At 46.1% G+C, this 14361-nt stretch overlaps 1 protein-coding gene across 1 annotated transcript in view; it reads right to left on the bottom strand.

Annotated features, from left to right (window-relative positions):
• The window catches only part of RBM5 (RNA binding motif protein 5), a 39846-nt gene extending 28457 nt beyond the window's left edge, over positions 1 to 11389 (bottom strand). The window contains exons 1-3 of the mRNA XM_049777337.1: positions 11299 to 11389; positions 6864 to 7029; positions 2476 to 2631 (exon numbers count right to left, since the gene is read on the bottom strand). Coding sequence (XP_049633294.1) covers positions 2476 to 2631; positions 6864 to 7029; positions 11299 to 11315 — 339 coding nt within the window. The 5' untranslated portion in view covers positions 11316 to 11389. The remainder of the gene's footprint in view (positions 1 to 2475; positions 2632 to 6863; positions 7030 to 11298) is intronic.
• Between the last annotated feature and the right edge of the window lie 2972 nt (positions 11390 to 14361).

The following is a 14361-nucleotide window of genomic DNA, read 5'->3' as shown; positions in this document are numbered from 1 at the left end:
ACTGACTGGGCCAGGAGTAGTCAGAGCAACACTATTTCATTCCTGAACATCTACATAATTCTCTATCTCAATGACAGGATTTAACAGTTCTGCTATCTGTAATCCCTGGTGCCACAAGTAAGTCCTGGCCCATTCCAGCCAGGATTGTACAAATATCATAAAAAGGAGTGTCATATGGGCCAGAGAGATAGCATGGAGGTAAGGCTTTTGTCTTGCATGCAGAAGGACGGTGGTTCGAATCCCGGCATCCCAAATGGTCCCCTGAGCCTGCCAGGAGCGATTTCTGAGCATAGAGCTAGGAGTAACCCGAATGCTGTCAGGTGTGACCCAAAAAAAAAAAAAAAAAAAAAAAAAAAACGTGTTATATACAGCTATTACTGCATTACTGCAAAATGATGTTTCCAACGTGGCTAGAAAATGTACCTCACCATGGCCAGGCATATGTGCAACTCCCAGTCACTCCAACAGTATTAAGAGGCAATTATGTAGTTAGCTCAGTGGCATGAATATATGCATCAGTGGACTCATCCATCCCCCAATTTAAAGGGCAAAGATACAATAATATAGTAACTGAAGAGTTTGGGGGGGGGGGGCAATACTTAGAGGTGGTTATCAGAGCTTACTCCTGGCTCTGAATTCAAAGATCACTCCTGGCGGTGTTTAGGGGGCCTTCTGGGGTATTGGGAAATTGAACTCAGGTCAGCTGTGTGGAAAGATAAGCACTCTATTCACTGTCCTAAAAAGTATCTTCTATTTATTAGTTTTTGTACCATACCAGGGTCTGCACTCAGAAATTCCTCCTGGTGATGCTTGGGGACCCTATCGGGATAATATTGGGAATTGAACTTGGGTGGGTCACATGCAAGTCAAGTGTCCTACATTGCTGTACTAATCTCTCCCAGACCACCATCAAAAAGCATATTCTTAAAAACCACACATTTCAACCAACATTTCCTGCATCTGAAATATAGTGGAAAAGTAAACAATCACTTTACCCAGAAGACCTGTTTTCAGAGAAATATTAGAACTCAATGAAGTAGTGGTTTTGGGAGTCCAAAGGTCAATTCAATTGAATACTCGTACAACTGCAATGAACCCAGCAGTGCAATGAGATAGACTCCAATGATTGATCTGAGGGCCACGTTAACAGTTACAGTATCAAACTCGGGAACCGTGCATGCAAACTGTCTTCCTGAACTTCTACCCCTTTCTTGTGATGCTGTGGAACCCCCTGGCCTCATACATGCAATGCATGTATATACTGTCCTGAATTTTTTGCCTTTAGTCCTTTAAATCTAGGATGTTATGGGGGAAGATGCATGCTAAAAGCTACATTATAGGTAGCACACGAATACAATGTCTGAGAAGAAAATTCTTACTTAGTAAAATGCATGTGCCTGTATATCAGAGGAAAGGCTTCCCATCACTTCTAATTTGGGTAACCACAAGCAAGGATCAAACTAGAGTTGGCACATGCAAGGCAAGCTCTTTAACATTTGTACTATTTCTCTAACCCTAAATTAAGCTTTTAAGAATACAGTTTAGTAAAATGATGAACACATCAGAAGTGGCCTAAAGGGGAATGATGTGATGGGAAAGAATGGGTGAGGGCCAGAGAACTGATACAAGTCAGAACTCAGTATACTAGGGCCCTATTTGGACAGAGTGCAGGTCAGGAAGTAAATCTTACTTTTCAACAGGCTTCTGAGAGGTTTCTAATGCATAATTTTCATCATGTCAAAAGGAGGACCGATCATGATGAATTTTTTTTCTGAGGGGCTTCCTAATCTGTGTTCAGTGGACCCTGGGGCCACTTCCAGCAATACTATAAAAACCTAGGCAGATAGCTCACTGAGAATCTAGCTATGTGGCACAGTACAGATCCAGGGATACTAAGGGCCATCAGGACTATAGCTGGTGGTGCTTGGGAAGGAAAGGATTGGACAGAGTGCTGGGCATCAACATGGCTCAGTTCATGACTGTTCAGCTCTCTCTCCACACCCATGAACAGCACTTTAAGGGCTATATCTTCAACAATAAGTCAATTCAATAAAGAAATAACATCTAAAATCTAATAAAGAAACTATTTAAAGAAGTTCCCATTTAGGAAACTTCTGAAAGCTATCTATAGTAAATTTCAAAATCTACATATAAATTTTCCTCTAAAACAGGTTGTGAGAACTTTATATTTTATTTCATTTTTGGTTTTGGGGCCACACCCAGTGACGCTCAGGGGTTACTCCTGGCTAAGCACTCAGAAATCGCTCCTGGCTTGGGGGACCTTATTGGATGCCGGGGGATCGAACTGCGGTCCATCTAGGCTAGCACAGGCAAGGCAGATGCCTTACTGCTTACACCACCACTCCAGCCCCAAGAACTCATACTTCAGAATATAAACAAATAGATTTTACTTTTTGTTTTGAGAAAATGTTAGAAGCTCAAAGTACGATGTGTTCAAAAGAAGTTTTCCCTTACGTCGCTCTCTGTGATGGTGATGGGAAGGCCGCGCAGCATGATGGTCTTGCTCTCCCTCTCGTCACTGATGTCATGTCTATAATCATGTTCGCCATAATCGCCATCTGAATGGTAGCCATCTTCAGATCGGTCACTGTTTCTTCTTTCCCGTTCTCTCTAACAATAACAAAATTACAATTAAACTCAAGATGATTTTACTGTATTGTTTTCTAAAGAAGCAAAAACAAATCAGCAGCAATCACTTCATTTAGGAAGAATGGTAAACTCATCATATATCAACAATGAAAGATAATACCTGTCAGATCTGTTATACTATACATATATGTATAAAATATAGAATGGTGTAAAATGAAGATCTTTCTCAGGTAGTTCAGGCTAGGCTAGTATCACTATGGCCTTCTCATAAAGGGAGGGTGGGTGGGTCCTCACCTTTCTGCATCAACTACAGCAGCCCAACATTCAATCCCTGACACACTCCAACAGAAGGGCTCTGCAACTGAAATCATACAATATGAGCAGCTAATATCTTCTCAGCTGAGACTGGACTACAGTAGAGCTGAAATCTCTGGAATTTAGAAAGATTTCGGGCCCGGCGAGATAGCACAGCGGTGTTTGCCTTGCAAGCAGCCGATCCAGGACCTAAGGTGGTTGGTTCGAATCCCGGTGTCCCATATGGTCCCCTGTGCCTGCCAGGAGCTATTTCTGAGCAGACAGTCAGGAGTAACCCCTGAGCACCGCTGGGTGTTGCCCAAAAACCAAAAACCAAAAAAAAAAAAAAAAAAAAAAAAAGAAGGATTTCTTTTCTTTTTTTTTGGGAGGGGGGTTGTGTCACACCCAACTGCACTCAGGGGTTACTCCTGGCTCTGTGCTCAGAAGTCGCTCCTAGCATGCTTCGGGGACACCATATGGGATGCTGGAAATTGAACCAAGGTCTGTCCTGGATCAGCTCTGTGCAAGGCAGGTGAGAAAATCGAAGTTTTTGAAGACTGAGAACTCTTTGGGTGGTTCTTCTGTCAATCTTTAATATGTTCTAGCTTAAGGCAAACGTCCTATTGCTGTGCTATCTATGATTAAAATGACTGTAGTTGGCTTTCAGTCATAAACAGAACACTCCCGTTCACCAGTGCAACATACCCACCACCAATGCCCCCCCCACCCAACCCCTACATGTATTGGAGACTGGCATTCTACTTCTCTCATTAAGACTGTCATGCTAGTTGTTAGTAAAGTTATTTCCCTAACTGCACTCACCATTGTTTGTGGTGAGATTCATAATGTGAGCCGGTCTTTCTGGCCCTCATCTCTATTGTATCTGGGCATTATTACAATAATGTCCTTAATTTTTCGTACCCAGATGGATATCTAAATCCTAAAATGAGGTGGAGTCAAGTCCCCCTGCAACCACTCCATCAAAAGAAGCTCAGGCAGGGGGGCCAGAGAGATAGCACAGCGGAGTTTGCCTTGCAAGCAGCTGATCCAGGACCTAAGGTGGTTGGTTCGAATCCCGGTGCCCCATATGGTCCCCATGCCTGCCAGGAGCTATTTCTGAGCATATAGCCAGGAGTAAACCCTGAGCACCACTATGTGTGGCCCAAAAACCAAAACCAAAAAAAAAAAAAAAAGCTCAGGCAGGCCCTGACCACTAATACCACATTCCTGGTAGAAAAATGGGCCAGCTTGGCCACCATGTTCTAGAAGAGATAATGTAAAACAAAACAAAACAAAAACAAACAAAAAACCCCCCAAAAACCCCCAAAAATAGAAGAGATAATGTCCAATATTTCTCAGGTATTTGGGTTTGAGCTGATACTACTGTGGTCTTCTCAGAAAGGAGGATGGGGCATATTCCTCTTTATGATTGACTGAAAGCAGCTCAATGCCAACTCCTGACATTCTAAACAAAAGGACACAATCCAATGACTTGGCCTTGTCAAACATCCAAGCCACCTTATTTGTTTTACATCAATAAATCCTGAATCTTAGGGGTGTGTGACACCTTAATATTCTATAGTGTCAGCCTAGTAATATCACAGAAAATCTGAATGGAAAAATCACATAACACTGTACCCACCTAAACAATGGTACAAAAGGCTCAACTAGACCCAACCACAGCCCACTAAAACATCAGTCAGACACAATGGGACTGGAACGATAGCACATCTGCCTTGTGCGCTGCCGGGAAGGGCCCAGGTTCAATCCTTAGCGTCCCATACTGTCCCTGAGCCTGCGAGGAACAATTCCTGAGAACAGAGCCAGGAGTATCCCAAGTGCTGCCAGGTATGCCCCCCAAAAAACAAACAAACAAACAAAAAACAATAACAACAACAAAAATACATCAATGACTTTAGCAATACCTTTAGAGATATAATAATCATTGACCTGTGTCAATGACCTATGTTTCTAAGATTTGCCTTTGTGTCATTACAAGCAATATTAAGTAAATTTGTGCCTGCATAGAGGCAGGCTATGTTGATAAGTAGGTGACTGGGAATACAGATGAAGGGATAACCACATTATGGCAGGGTTGGTGTTTTCACATTTAATGCCTGAACGACGTGGTAAGTCAGAGTATATAATAAAAATTAGGGAAAAGAAAAGATTTTAAGAACAAGGGTAGAGGAATTGTGCAAAATTATGTAACTGTATGCATATGGAAATAAATGTTAAAAACAACAGTTTCCTTCGAATGTTAATAAATTTTACACAGTAAATAGAAAAACAAACAAACAAACAGGCTGGAGAGGTAGCACAGAGATAGGGCGTTTGCCTTGCAGGCTGCTGACCCAAGACGGGCCCAGGTTCAAACCCTAGCATCACATATGGTGCCCAGAGCCTGCCAGGAGCTGGTTTCTGAGTGCAGAGCCAGGAGCAACCCCTGAGCATTGTTGGGTGTGCCCCACCCCCCCAAACAAAACAAAACAAACCAAAACAAAAAGAAACAAAACCCCGGGGTCAAAGAGATAGCATGGAGGTAAATTGAGGTAAGGCGTTTGCCTTTCGGAGCAATTTCTGAGCATGGAGCCAGGAGTTTTCCCTGAGCATTGCCGGGTGTAACCCAGAAACCACACACACACACAAAAAAAACAAAACCAAGAAACAAAACCCCAACAACTGATTTAAGCGACTCTACTCAGGCGTTACTTCTGACTTAGCACCCAGCGATCACTCCAGGGGGTAGGTGGTACTCAGGGACCATATGGGATGCTGGGAATCAAAACACGGGTAAGCCACTTGCCAAGGCAAGTGCTCTGCCTGCTGTACTACTGCTCTGGTTCCAGAAAATAATAATATTCTTTTTATTTTGTTCTGTTTTTGGGTCACACCCGGCAGCGCTCAGGGGTCACTCCTGGCAGGCACAGGGGACCATATGGGATGCCAGCATTCGAACCACCGTCCTCCTGCATGAAAGGCAAACACCTTACCTCCATGCTATTCTCCAGCCCCAATAATATTATTCTTAAATTTTCTGTGGTAGGGGTCCGGAGAGATAGCATGGAGGTAAGGTGTTTACCTTGCATGCAGGTCAACGGTTCAAATCCCGGCGTCCCATATGGTTCCCTGAGCCTGCCAGGAGCGATTTCGGAGCATAGAGCCAGGAGCACCCCTGAGCGCTGCCGGGTGTGACCCAAAAACCAAAAAATAAAAAATTTTTCTGGGGTGGTATCCAGCGGTACTTACTCCTGGCTATGCGCTCAGGCTATGCACTCCTTGAAAGGTTTAGGAGACCCTATTTGGGTGCCAGGACAGAACCTATATGATCACTAAAGCCCATCAGGTAGGATCCCGGAGTAGAGTGTAAGTAGTGAACATATTGAGTCTGACCCTCAAACATCAAAACATTTTATAATAGTATGACCAGCTGAGATTTCCTCTACACATTATATACTTATCTCAAGAATCTTGGAGGTTTTCTGCAACAACTTATATTTTGTTTATTTGTTTGTTTGTTTTTTGGCCACACCTGGTGATGCTCATGGGTTTCTCCTGACTATGATGCTCAGAAATCGTTCCTGGCTTGGGGGACCTTATGAAACTCCGGGGATCCATCCAAGGTCCATCCTGGGTAAGCCACGTGCAAGGCAAACGCCCCACTGCTGTACTACCACTCTGGCACCAACAATTTATATATATATATATATATATATATATATATATATATATATATATTTTTTTTTTTTTTTGGTTTTTGGGCCACACCCGTTTGACGCTCAGGGGTTACTCCTGGCTATGTGCTCAGAAATCACCCCTGGTTTGGGAGGACCATATGGGACACCGGGGGATCGAACCGCGGTCCATCCACTTGCAAGGCAGACACCTAACCTGTAGCGCCACCTTCCCGGCCCCAACAATTTATATTTTAATAGTTAAACAGTTACAAGATTACTCACCTCTGGACTGTCATAGTCTCGATAATCATCATATCTATCGCCCCTGCGATCATCACTTGATCTTTTGTAGTCTGAATCCCTCCGTCTGCTTCTGGATTCACGCTCCTCACGATCATCTCTGTCAATGATGGAACCATACCTTCCACTACGCTCTGTTCTACTCACTCTGCCAGGGAAAATAATTTTTATTTACTCTAGAGAAAACTATGTTGTGTCTTTAGAAAACAATGTTGAAAATAATCCTTCCCCCCCCAAAAAAAAGATAGCATGGAGGTAAGGCGTTTGCCTTGCATGCAGGTTGGTGGTTCGAATCCCAACATCCCATATGGTTCCCCCGAGCCTGCCAGGAGCGATTTCTGAGCGTAGAACCAGGAGTAACCCCTGAGCACTGCCGCGTGTGACCCAAAAGGCAAAAAAAAAAAAAAAAAAAAAAAAAGAAAAGAAAATATATCTTCCATCCTCTCCCACTCTAGTTTATGAGATACCTAAATAGCTTAATGTGGGGCCAGAGATAGTAGGCGCACGTCTTGTATGCAACTAACCCAGGTTTGATCTCTGGCACCATATGTTATCCCCAAAACAACAAAAACAGAGACTAAATATTTTAGTTTAGTGTGTCCCTTAAAATCTATTGCCGGGGCCGGGCGGTGGCGCTGGAGGTAAGGTGCCTGCCTTGCCTGCCTTGCCTGCGCTAGCTAGGACGGACCGCGGTTCGATCCCCCGGCGTCCCATATGGTCCCCCAAGCCAGGAGCGACTTCTGAGCGCATAGCCAGGAGTAACCCCTGAGCGTCACCGGGTGTGGCCCAAAAACCAAAAAAAAAAAAAAAAAAAAAAAAAATCTATTGCCAAACTTCAGTTCACAAAGGCAAATTTTAGGAACTCATGATAAATATAAAAATACATCAAGCCCCCCCCAATACACCAAGCAAATGTTTGGGCTTAACATTTCTAAAATTAAGATTAAGATTGTACAAATTTTGGGCCGGAGAGATAGCATGGAGGTAAGGCGTTTGCCTTTCATGCAGAAGGTCATTGGTTCAAAACCCGGCGTCCCATATGGTCCCCGTGCCTACCAGGAGCAATTTCTGAGCATGGAGCCAGGAGTAACCCCTGAGCACTGCCGGTGTGACCCAAAAAGCACAAAAAAAAAAAAAAAGAGTGTACAAATTAAAAAAAAAAAAAAAAGATTGTACAAATGTATTCTTCTTTTTCTAAAGTCTAAGATTTACATATCATTCTTCTCATTCCTCTCTTTCCCATTCACAACTTAGTAAAGATAAAAGGAAAATGGGGGGGCTGGAGAGATAGCATGGAGGTAAAGCATTTGCCTTGTATGCAGAACGAAGGTGGTTCAAATCCCGGCATCCCATATGGACCCCCAAGTCTGCCAAGAGCGATTTCTGAGCATAGAGCTAGGAGCAACCCGAGTGCTGCCAGGTGTGACCCGAAAACCAAAAACCAAAAAAAAGGAAAATAGAGGTCAGAAAGATGGCACAGTGGTAGCAGCCGACCCAGGACAGACGGTTCTAAGCCAGCGTCCTGGCATCCCATATGGTCCCGAGCAGCCAGAAGTGATTTCTGAAGAGCACAGAGTCAAGTGTAACCCGAGCAGCGTTGGCTGTGACCCAAAAACCAAAACCAAAAAGATAAAAAGGATAATACCAGCATTTCTCCCAATTTCAAAGACGATTGGGTTTTTTGGAGGGCTGAGGGGGAGAGAAATGGTGATACTCAGGGCTTATTCCTGGCTCTGCAAGGATCACTACTGGCAGAATTTAAGACCATATTGGGGGCCCAGCGGGGTGGTGCAAGCGGCAAGGCACGTGCTAGCCTAGGATGGACCTCAATTCGATTCCCCGGGGCCCCATATGATTTCCCAAGCCAGGAGCGATTTCTGAACGCATAGCCAGGAGTAACCCCTGAGCATCACTGGGGCCCAAAAACCAAAAACCAAAAGCCAAAAAAAAAAAAAAAAAAAAAAGACCATATTGAACCAGGGTTGATTTCGTACAAGGCAAGCACTCAATCTGCTTATTACGGCTGCTCTGAGCCCAGCAAATGCATCTATTCTAAAGTGTCTCATACTATTGGAATTTAGATATCAGATGAATTAGAAAATTAATCATATGGTTCTCCTTAGATATAACTAACAATGTTATAGAACGTTACTTGTGAAACACCTGGTTTATTTTAGGTTACTGAACAGCAGTGGTTTGTTTCTGGACCACAGTTAGCTGTGCTCAGGACTTACTCCTAGCTCTGCATTCAGGGATAACTCTTGGTGGGTTCTTATGGTGTACAGGGAATCGAACCCATAACCTTACTTGCTGCATGATCTCTATAGCCCCACTTCATTGAGCGTCATCTAATAACAAGGTTTAAAACCAACTGCCAAAAAATCCAATTAAGGGGCCCGGTGAGATAGCATAGCGGTGTTTGCCTTGCAAGCAGCGGATCCAGGACCAAAGGTGGTTGGTTCGAATCCCGGTGTCCCATATGGTCCCCCGTGCCTGCCAGGAGCTATTTCTGAGCAGACAGCCAGGAGTAACCCCTGAGCACCGCCGGGTGTGGCCCAAAAACCAAAAACCAAAAAAAAAAAAAAAAAATCCAATTAAAACAAAACCAAAAAAAAAAAACAAAAAACAAGTTGTTTATTGAGCTTTTAAAACCACGATCAGTCTATAAGGGTGTTTGTTTTGTTTTGTTCTTATAAAAATACTTTTAGGCCACAACCATTGATATCTAGGAGCTATTCTTGACTCTATGCATAAGGAACTTGATGTGCTGGAGATCAACTCCAAGTTTCCCTTAAAACATGTGAATAGTTCATGAGTTATCTCTCAAACCCCAAGGACCTTATAGCATATACAAACAATAAAAAGCAAACAATGAAGCAAGTAGTCAAGGACAACACCTGTATGGGGATATGAAATAATTTAAGATAGGGGCCAGAGCGAAAGCACAGTGGTTTGGGTTTTTGCCTTGCACGCGGCCAACACAGGACTGACCCTGGTTCCATTCCTGGCATCCCATATGGTCCCTGAGCCTACCAGAAGCGATTTCTGAGCACAGAGCCAGGAGTAACACCTGAGTGCCACCAAAGATAAATGCTAAGTAAATTTTTAAATAATAGTGGCTGACAGCTTTGTTTGGTTTGGGGCCATACTGGGTGTTGGTCAGTACAACCTGGCAGGTTCAATGATCCCCTGACAAAGAACTCTTGATCTAGGGCCAGAGCGGTAGCACAGCAGTCCTTTGTCTTGCACGAGGCTGACTCAGGATGGACACAGGTTCGATCTCTAGTATCCCATATGGTCCCCAGAGCCGATTTTTTTTTTTTTTTTTGGTTTTTGGGTCACACCCGGCAGTGCTCAGGGGTTACTCCTGGCTCTATGCTCAGAAGTCGCCCCTGGCAGGCACAGGGACCATATGGGATGCCGGGATTCGAACCACATCCTTCTGCATGAAAGGCAAACGCCTTACCTCCATGCTATCTCTCCGGCCCAGTGCCAGATTTCTGAGCTCATAGCCAGGAGTAATCCCTGAGTGAAAGCTGCCGGGTGTGGCCAAAAAACAAAACAAAACAAAAAAAACAAACAAACCCAAAATGAAAAAGCACTCTTGATCTTAAGATAATACATTCTGGGCCCGGAGAGATAGCACAGCCGCGTTTGCCTTGCAAGCAGCCGATCCAGGACCAAAGGTGGTTGGTTCGAATCCCGGTGTCCCATATGGTCCCTCGTGCCTGCCAGGAGCTATTTCTGAGCAGACAGCCAGGAGTAACCCCTGAGCATCGCCGGGTGTGGCCCAAACCCCCCCCCCAAAAAAAGATAATACATTCTCAGGACTGGCGAGGTGGCGCTAGAGGTGTCTGCCTTGCAAGCGCTAGCCAAGGAAGGACCATGGTTCGATCCCCCAGCGTCCCATATGGTTCCCCCAAGCCACGGGCAATTTTTGAGCCCTTAGCCAGGAGTAACCCCTGAGCATCAAAGGGGTGTGGCCCGAAAACCAAAAAAAAAAAAAAAAAAAAAAAAAAAAAGATAATACTTTCTCCAGGAAGCTTTCCTGGTTTTTAAACACTTCCTGTGTGTTCTAACAGTATCTCAATTTCCTTTATCACTGTATGGTTTACTTGCATGCTGGTGAGAGCATGAACGTGCTCACACTAATAAAATAGACACCTAAATATATGATAAAATAATAGTTTTAAAAACCTGTTCCTTCTTCAGTGAACTGCTAGGATTAAAAGCATGTACAGGGGCTGGAGAGATAGCATGGAGGTAGGGCGTTTTGCCTTGCATGCAGAAGGAGGTGGTTCTTATCCCAGCATGCCATATGGTCCCCTGAGCCTGCCAGGAGTAACTGAGCATTGCTGGGTGTGACCCAAAAACCAAAAACCAAAAAAATTAAAAAGCATGCACAAAAGTAACTTACCGTTTGTCTGAACCCATTTTCTTACCGAAGGTCTAGCACACTGCTGCAAAGGTTTGAAATTTCAGTTTTTCTTTTCCTTTTTTCCCCCCTAGGAGACAAGAGAGATGATGTAAGTCTATCTGGGACAAGCTGGGGCACTTGGATGGAAATTTCATCAAACCATGTACAGTGAGTGACTATGGTGGGAGGGAAGGAGGTGGGGACCCAACTGTCAACATTCAAACTGTCAACTTTTGGCAACAATGAGCGCTGCACAGCGGAAGATGAGAGGCATATTGCAAATGATCCTACCCCATATTCCATAACTAATTCCCTAATTCCAGAAAGGCCACAAACATAAGGCTACTTCTGAGGCTTTTTACTTTAGAAGTAAAAGGGAAAATAAGGGGTGGGGGAAGGATTGTAATGAGGGCTCTGTGTCCGAGTCAAAAAAGAAAAGCAATGCCAAGAGGGGTAACTGCGCTGCTCATTAGGACATGAATCAAAAAAAAAAAAAATCAATAAAAGGTTTTGTTCTGATAAGGACCGATAATGAAAATGAACAAGTGCCAGCGGGAAGATCAATCGAGAACCTTCAAGAAGCTGCATGTCGGTGGCTAAGTCGGACTCCCCAACGGATCTGACGGGCAGCTCCGAAAAGCTACTGACGTCGTTCCTGGGCCAGGACCCCCCAGGACTCCCCAACCTCTTGGGAGCCCCCTTGTCTTGTCCAAACATCCACAGCAGTGCGTTGTGGCTCGATCTGATCCCATCCCGTCCCGTCCCATCCACGAGAGTTCCAGCCGCCTTCTGGACACACAGAAGAACCCTGTGTCCAGCCAGCAAGGCAGGCGCCAGACCATCATCCAATTCTGCTGAACGACTAGGCCCAGAGGGGGCACACCACCCCGTCTGGGAGGAGCAGAAAAACGGGGGCCAAGGGGCAAAAAGCGGGGACCCATCTCCGTGTGTGTGTGTGTGTGTGTGTGTGTGTGTGTGTGTGTGTGTGTGTGTGTGTGTGTGTGTGTGTGTGTGTGTGTGTGTGTGTGGAGGGGGGTCGCGGCCGAGATGGCGGCGCTGCTGGGTTCTGCGCAACGGACCGAGCCAGGAGGGAGCGAGCAAGAGGGCGGGCGCCGGCTTCCTCCTCCCAGCGGCTCCGGGGTGCAGCTGCGGGCTGATGGCGGCGCGTCCCTAAAGGGACCCCACGACGGTTCTCAGGCGCAGTGGGCCGGAGGAGGCAGAAAGGCCCGAAAGCCGCCCAGAGCCTGGCCGGGGGTCGAGGGGTCAGAGGTGAAGGGTGAAAGGTGAAAGGTGAAAGGTCGCCGGCGCTGAAAGCCAACCGAGCCGGGGGAACGGGGAAGGCGGAAGGCGAGGGGCGCGGCCGAGACCTCGGCTACTTGGGGCCCCCGGAGAGACCCGGCTGACTGGGAGGCCCTCCGGAGGCCGTTTCCAAAGCAAGAACCGCTCCCTGCGGTCGGCGGCGGCCGCACTTACCCTCCGGAGGGACGGGAGCAGCGGCAGTGGCGGTTTTAAGGTCCCAGACTCTCTCTCACCGGGTACGGCCGCTGCACAAAATGGCGCCTCGGCCGACGGCCGTCTCCTACCCACAATGCCTCGCGCCTGGCCACGCCCCTCGGCTCGCGGAGCCGGCCAATCGGCGGTCGCGCCCGCCCCTCGCGGGGGCTGCTGGGAAGTGTAGTCGCTAGGGCAGCCTGGCCTGGGGATGCTCACGGTACCCTATGTCAGTTTTTTTTGTCTCTTTCCATTCTCTTCCAAACTACCGGCACACACATAAGCAAAGCAAAACAAATCAAAACAATATAGACAAAACGATAGGCAGATTGTCAATTTTTTTTTTTTTTGCAGGCTCGGGTTAGAGCTCTTTGCCACAGGAATTCTTTGCCTCCAGGGTTTGAGTCAGGGAGTTAGGGAATGGTCACACCTTGTAAAATAAAACATCACAATGCAACTTTTTTTTTTTTTGGGGGGGGGGCATACCCGGCGATGCTCAGGGGTGACTCCTGGCTGTCTGCTCAGAAATAGCTCCTGGCAGGCACGGGGGACCATATGGGACACTCTTTTTCTAGAGTTATTTTGTTACTACTTGGTAGTCCCACAACTTCTCAAAGTTACAAACAACCATCTGTATCCGTCCACAACTTTCCCCAGCCCATAAAAGGCAACTTGGTATTCTTTGTTTTTTTTTTGGTTTTTGGTTTTTGGGTCACACCTGGGGGTGCTCAGGGGTTACTCCTGGCTCTGCGCTCAGAAATCACCTCTGGCAGGCACCGGAGACCAGATGGGGGATCATATGGGACACCGGGATTCGAACCAACCACCTTTGGTCCTGAATCGGCTGTTTGCAAGGCAAACGCCGCTGTGCTATCTCTCCCGGCCCCACAATGCAACTTTTAAGAGAAGGAACATTATGGGGCCGGGCGGTGGCGCTGGAGGTAAGGTGCCTGCCTTACCTGCGCTAGCCTAGGAGACGGACCGCGGTTCGATCCCCCGGCGTCCCATATGGTCCCCCAAGCCAGGAGCGACTTCTGAGCGCATAGCCAGGAGTAACCCCTGCGCGTTACCGGGTGTGGCCCAAAAACCAAAAAAAAAAAAAAAGAGAGAGAAGGAACATTTAGTTAGTCAATGGTTTCTTGCTTTCCCCTGTGTTAGACGTGTTACCAATATCTATTTTTATTCTCCCAAGTCATGGAAAATATCCATGAGAGCCACTTTGCAGGTGAGAACATGGAAGTTTTTTGAAAATTGAGAACTCTTTAGGGTGGTTCTTCTGAAAATCTTCCATAGGCTCTAGCTTAAGGCAAGGGCTCAGGAAAATCTTTTTCTAGAGTTATTTTTGTTACTACTTGGTAGTCCCACAACTTCTCAAAGTTACAACCATCTGTATCCGTCCACAACTTTCCCCAGCCCATAAAAGGCAACTTGGTATTCTTTGGTTTTTTGGTTTTTGGGTCACACCTGGGGGCGCTCAGGGGCTACTCCTGGCTCTGCGCTCAGAAATCACCTCTGGCAGGCACCGGAGACCAGATGGGGGACCATATGGGATGCCAGGATTCGAACCACCGT

Source organism: Suncus etruscus, chromosome 7, assembly GCF_024139225.1.
Source record: "Suncus etruscus isolate mSunEtr1 chromosome 7, mSunEtr1.pri.cur, whole genome shotgun sequence".
Lineage (NCBI taxonomy): Eukaryota > Metazoa > Chordata > Mammalia > Eulipotyphla > Soricidae > Suncus > Suncus etruscus.
Note: the sequence above shows the minus strand (reverse complement) of the source record. Positions and strands in the feature narration are given on the sequence as shown.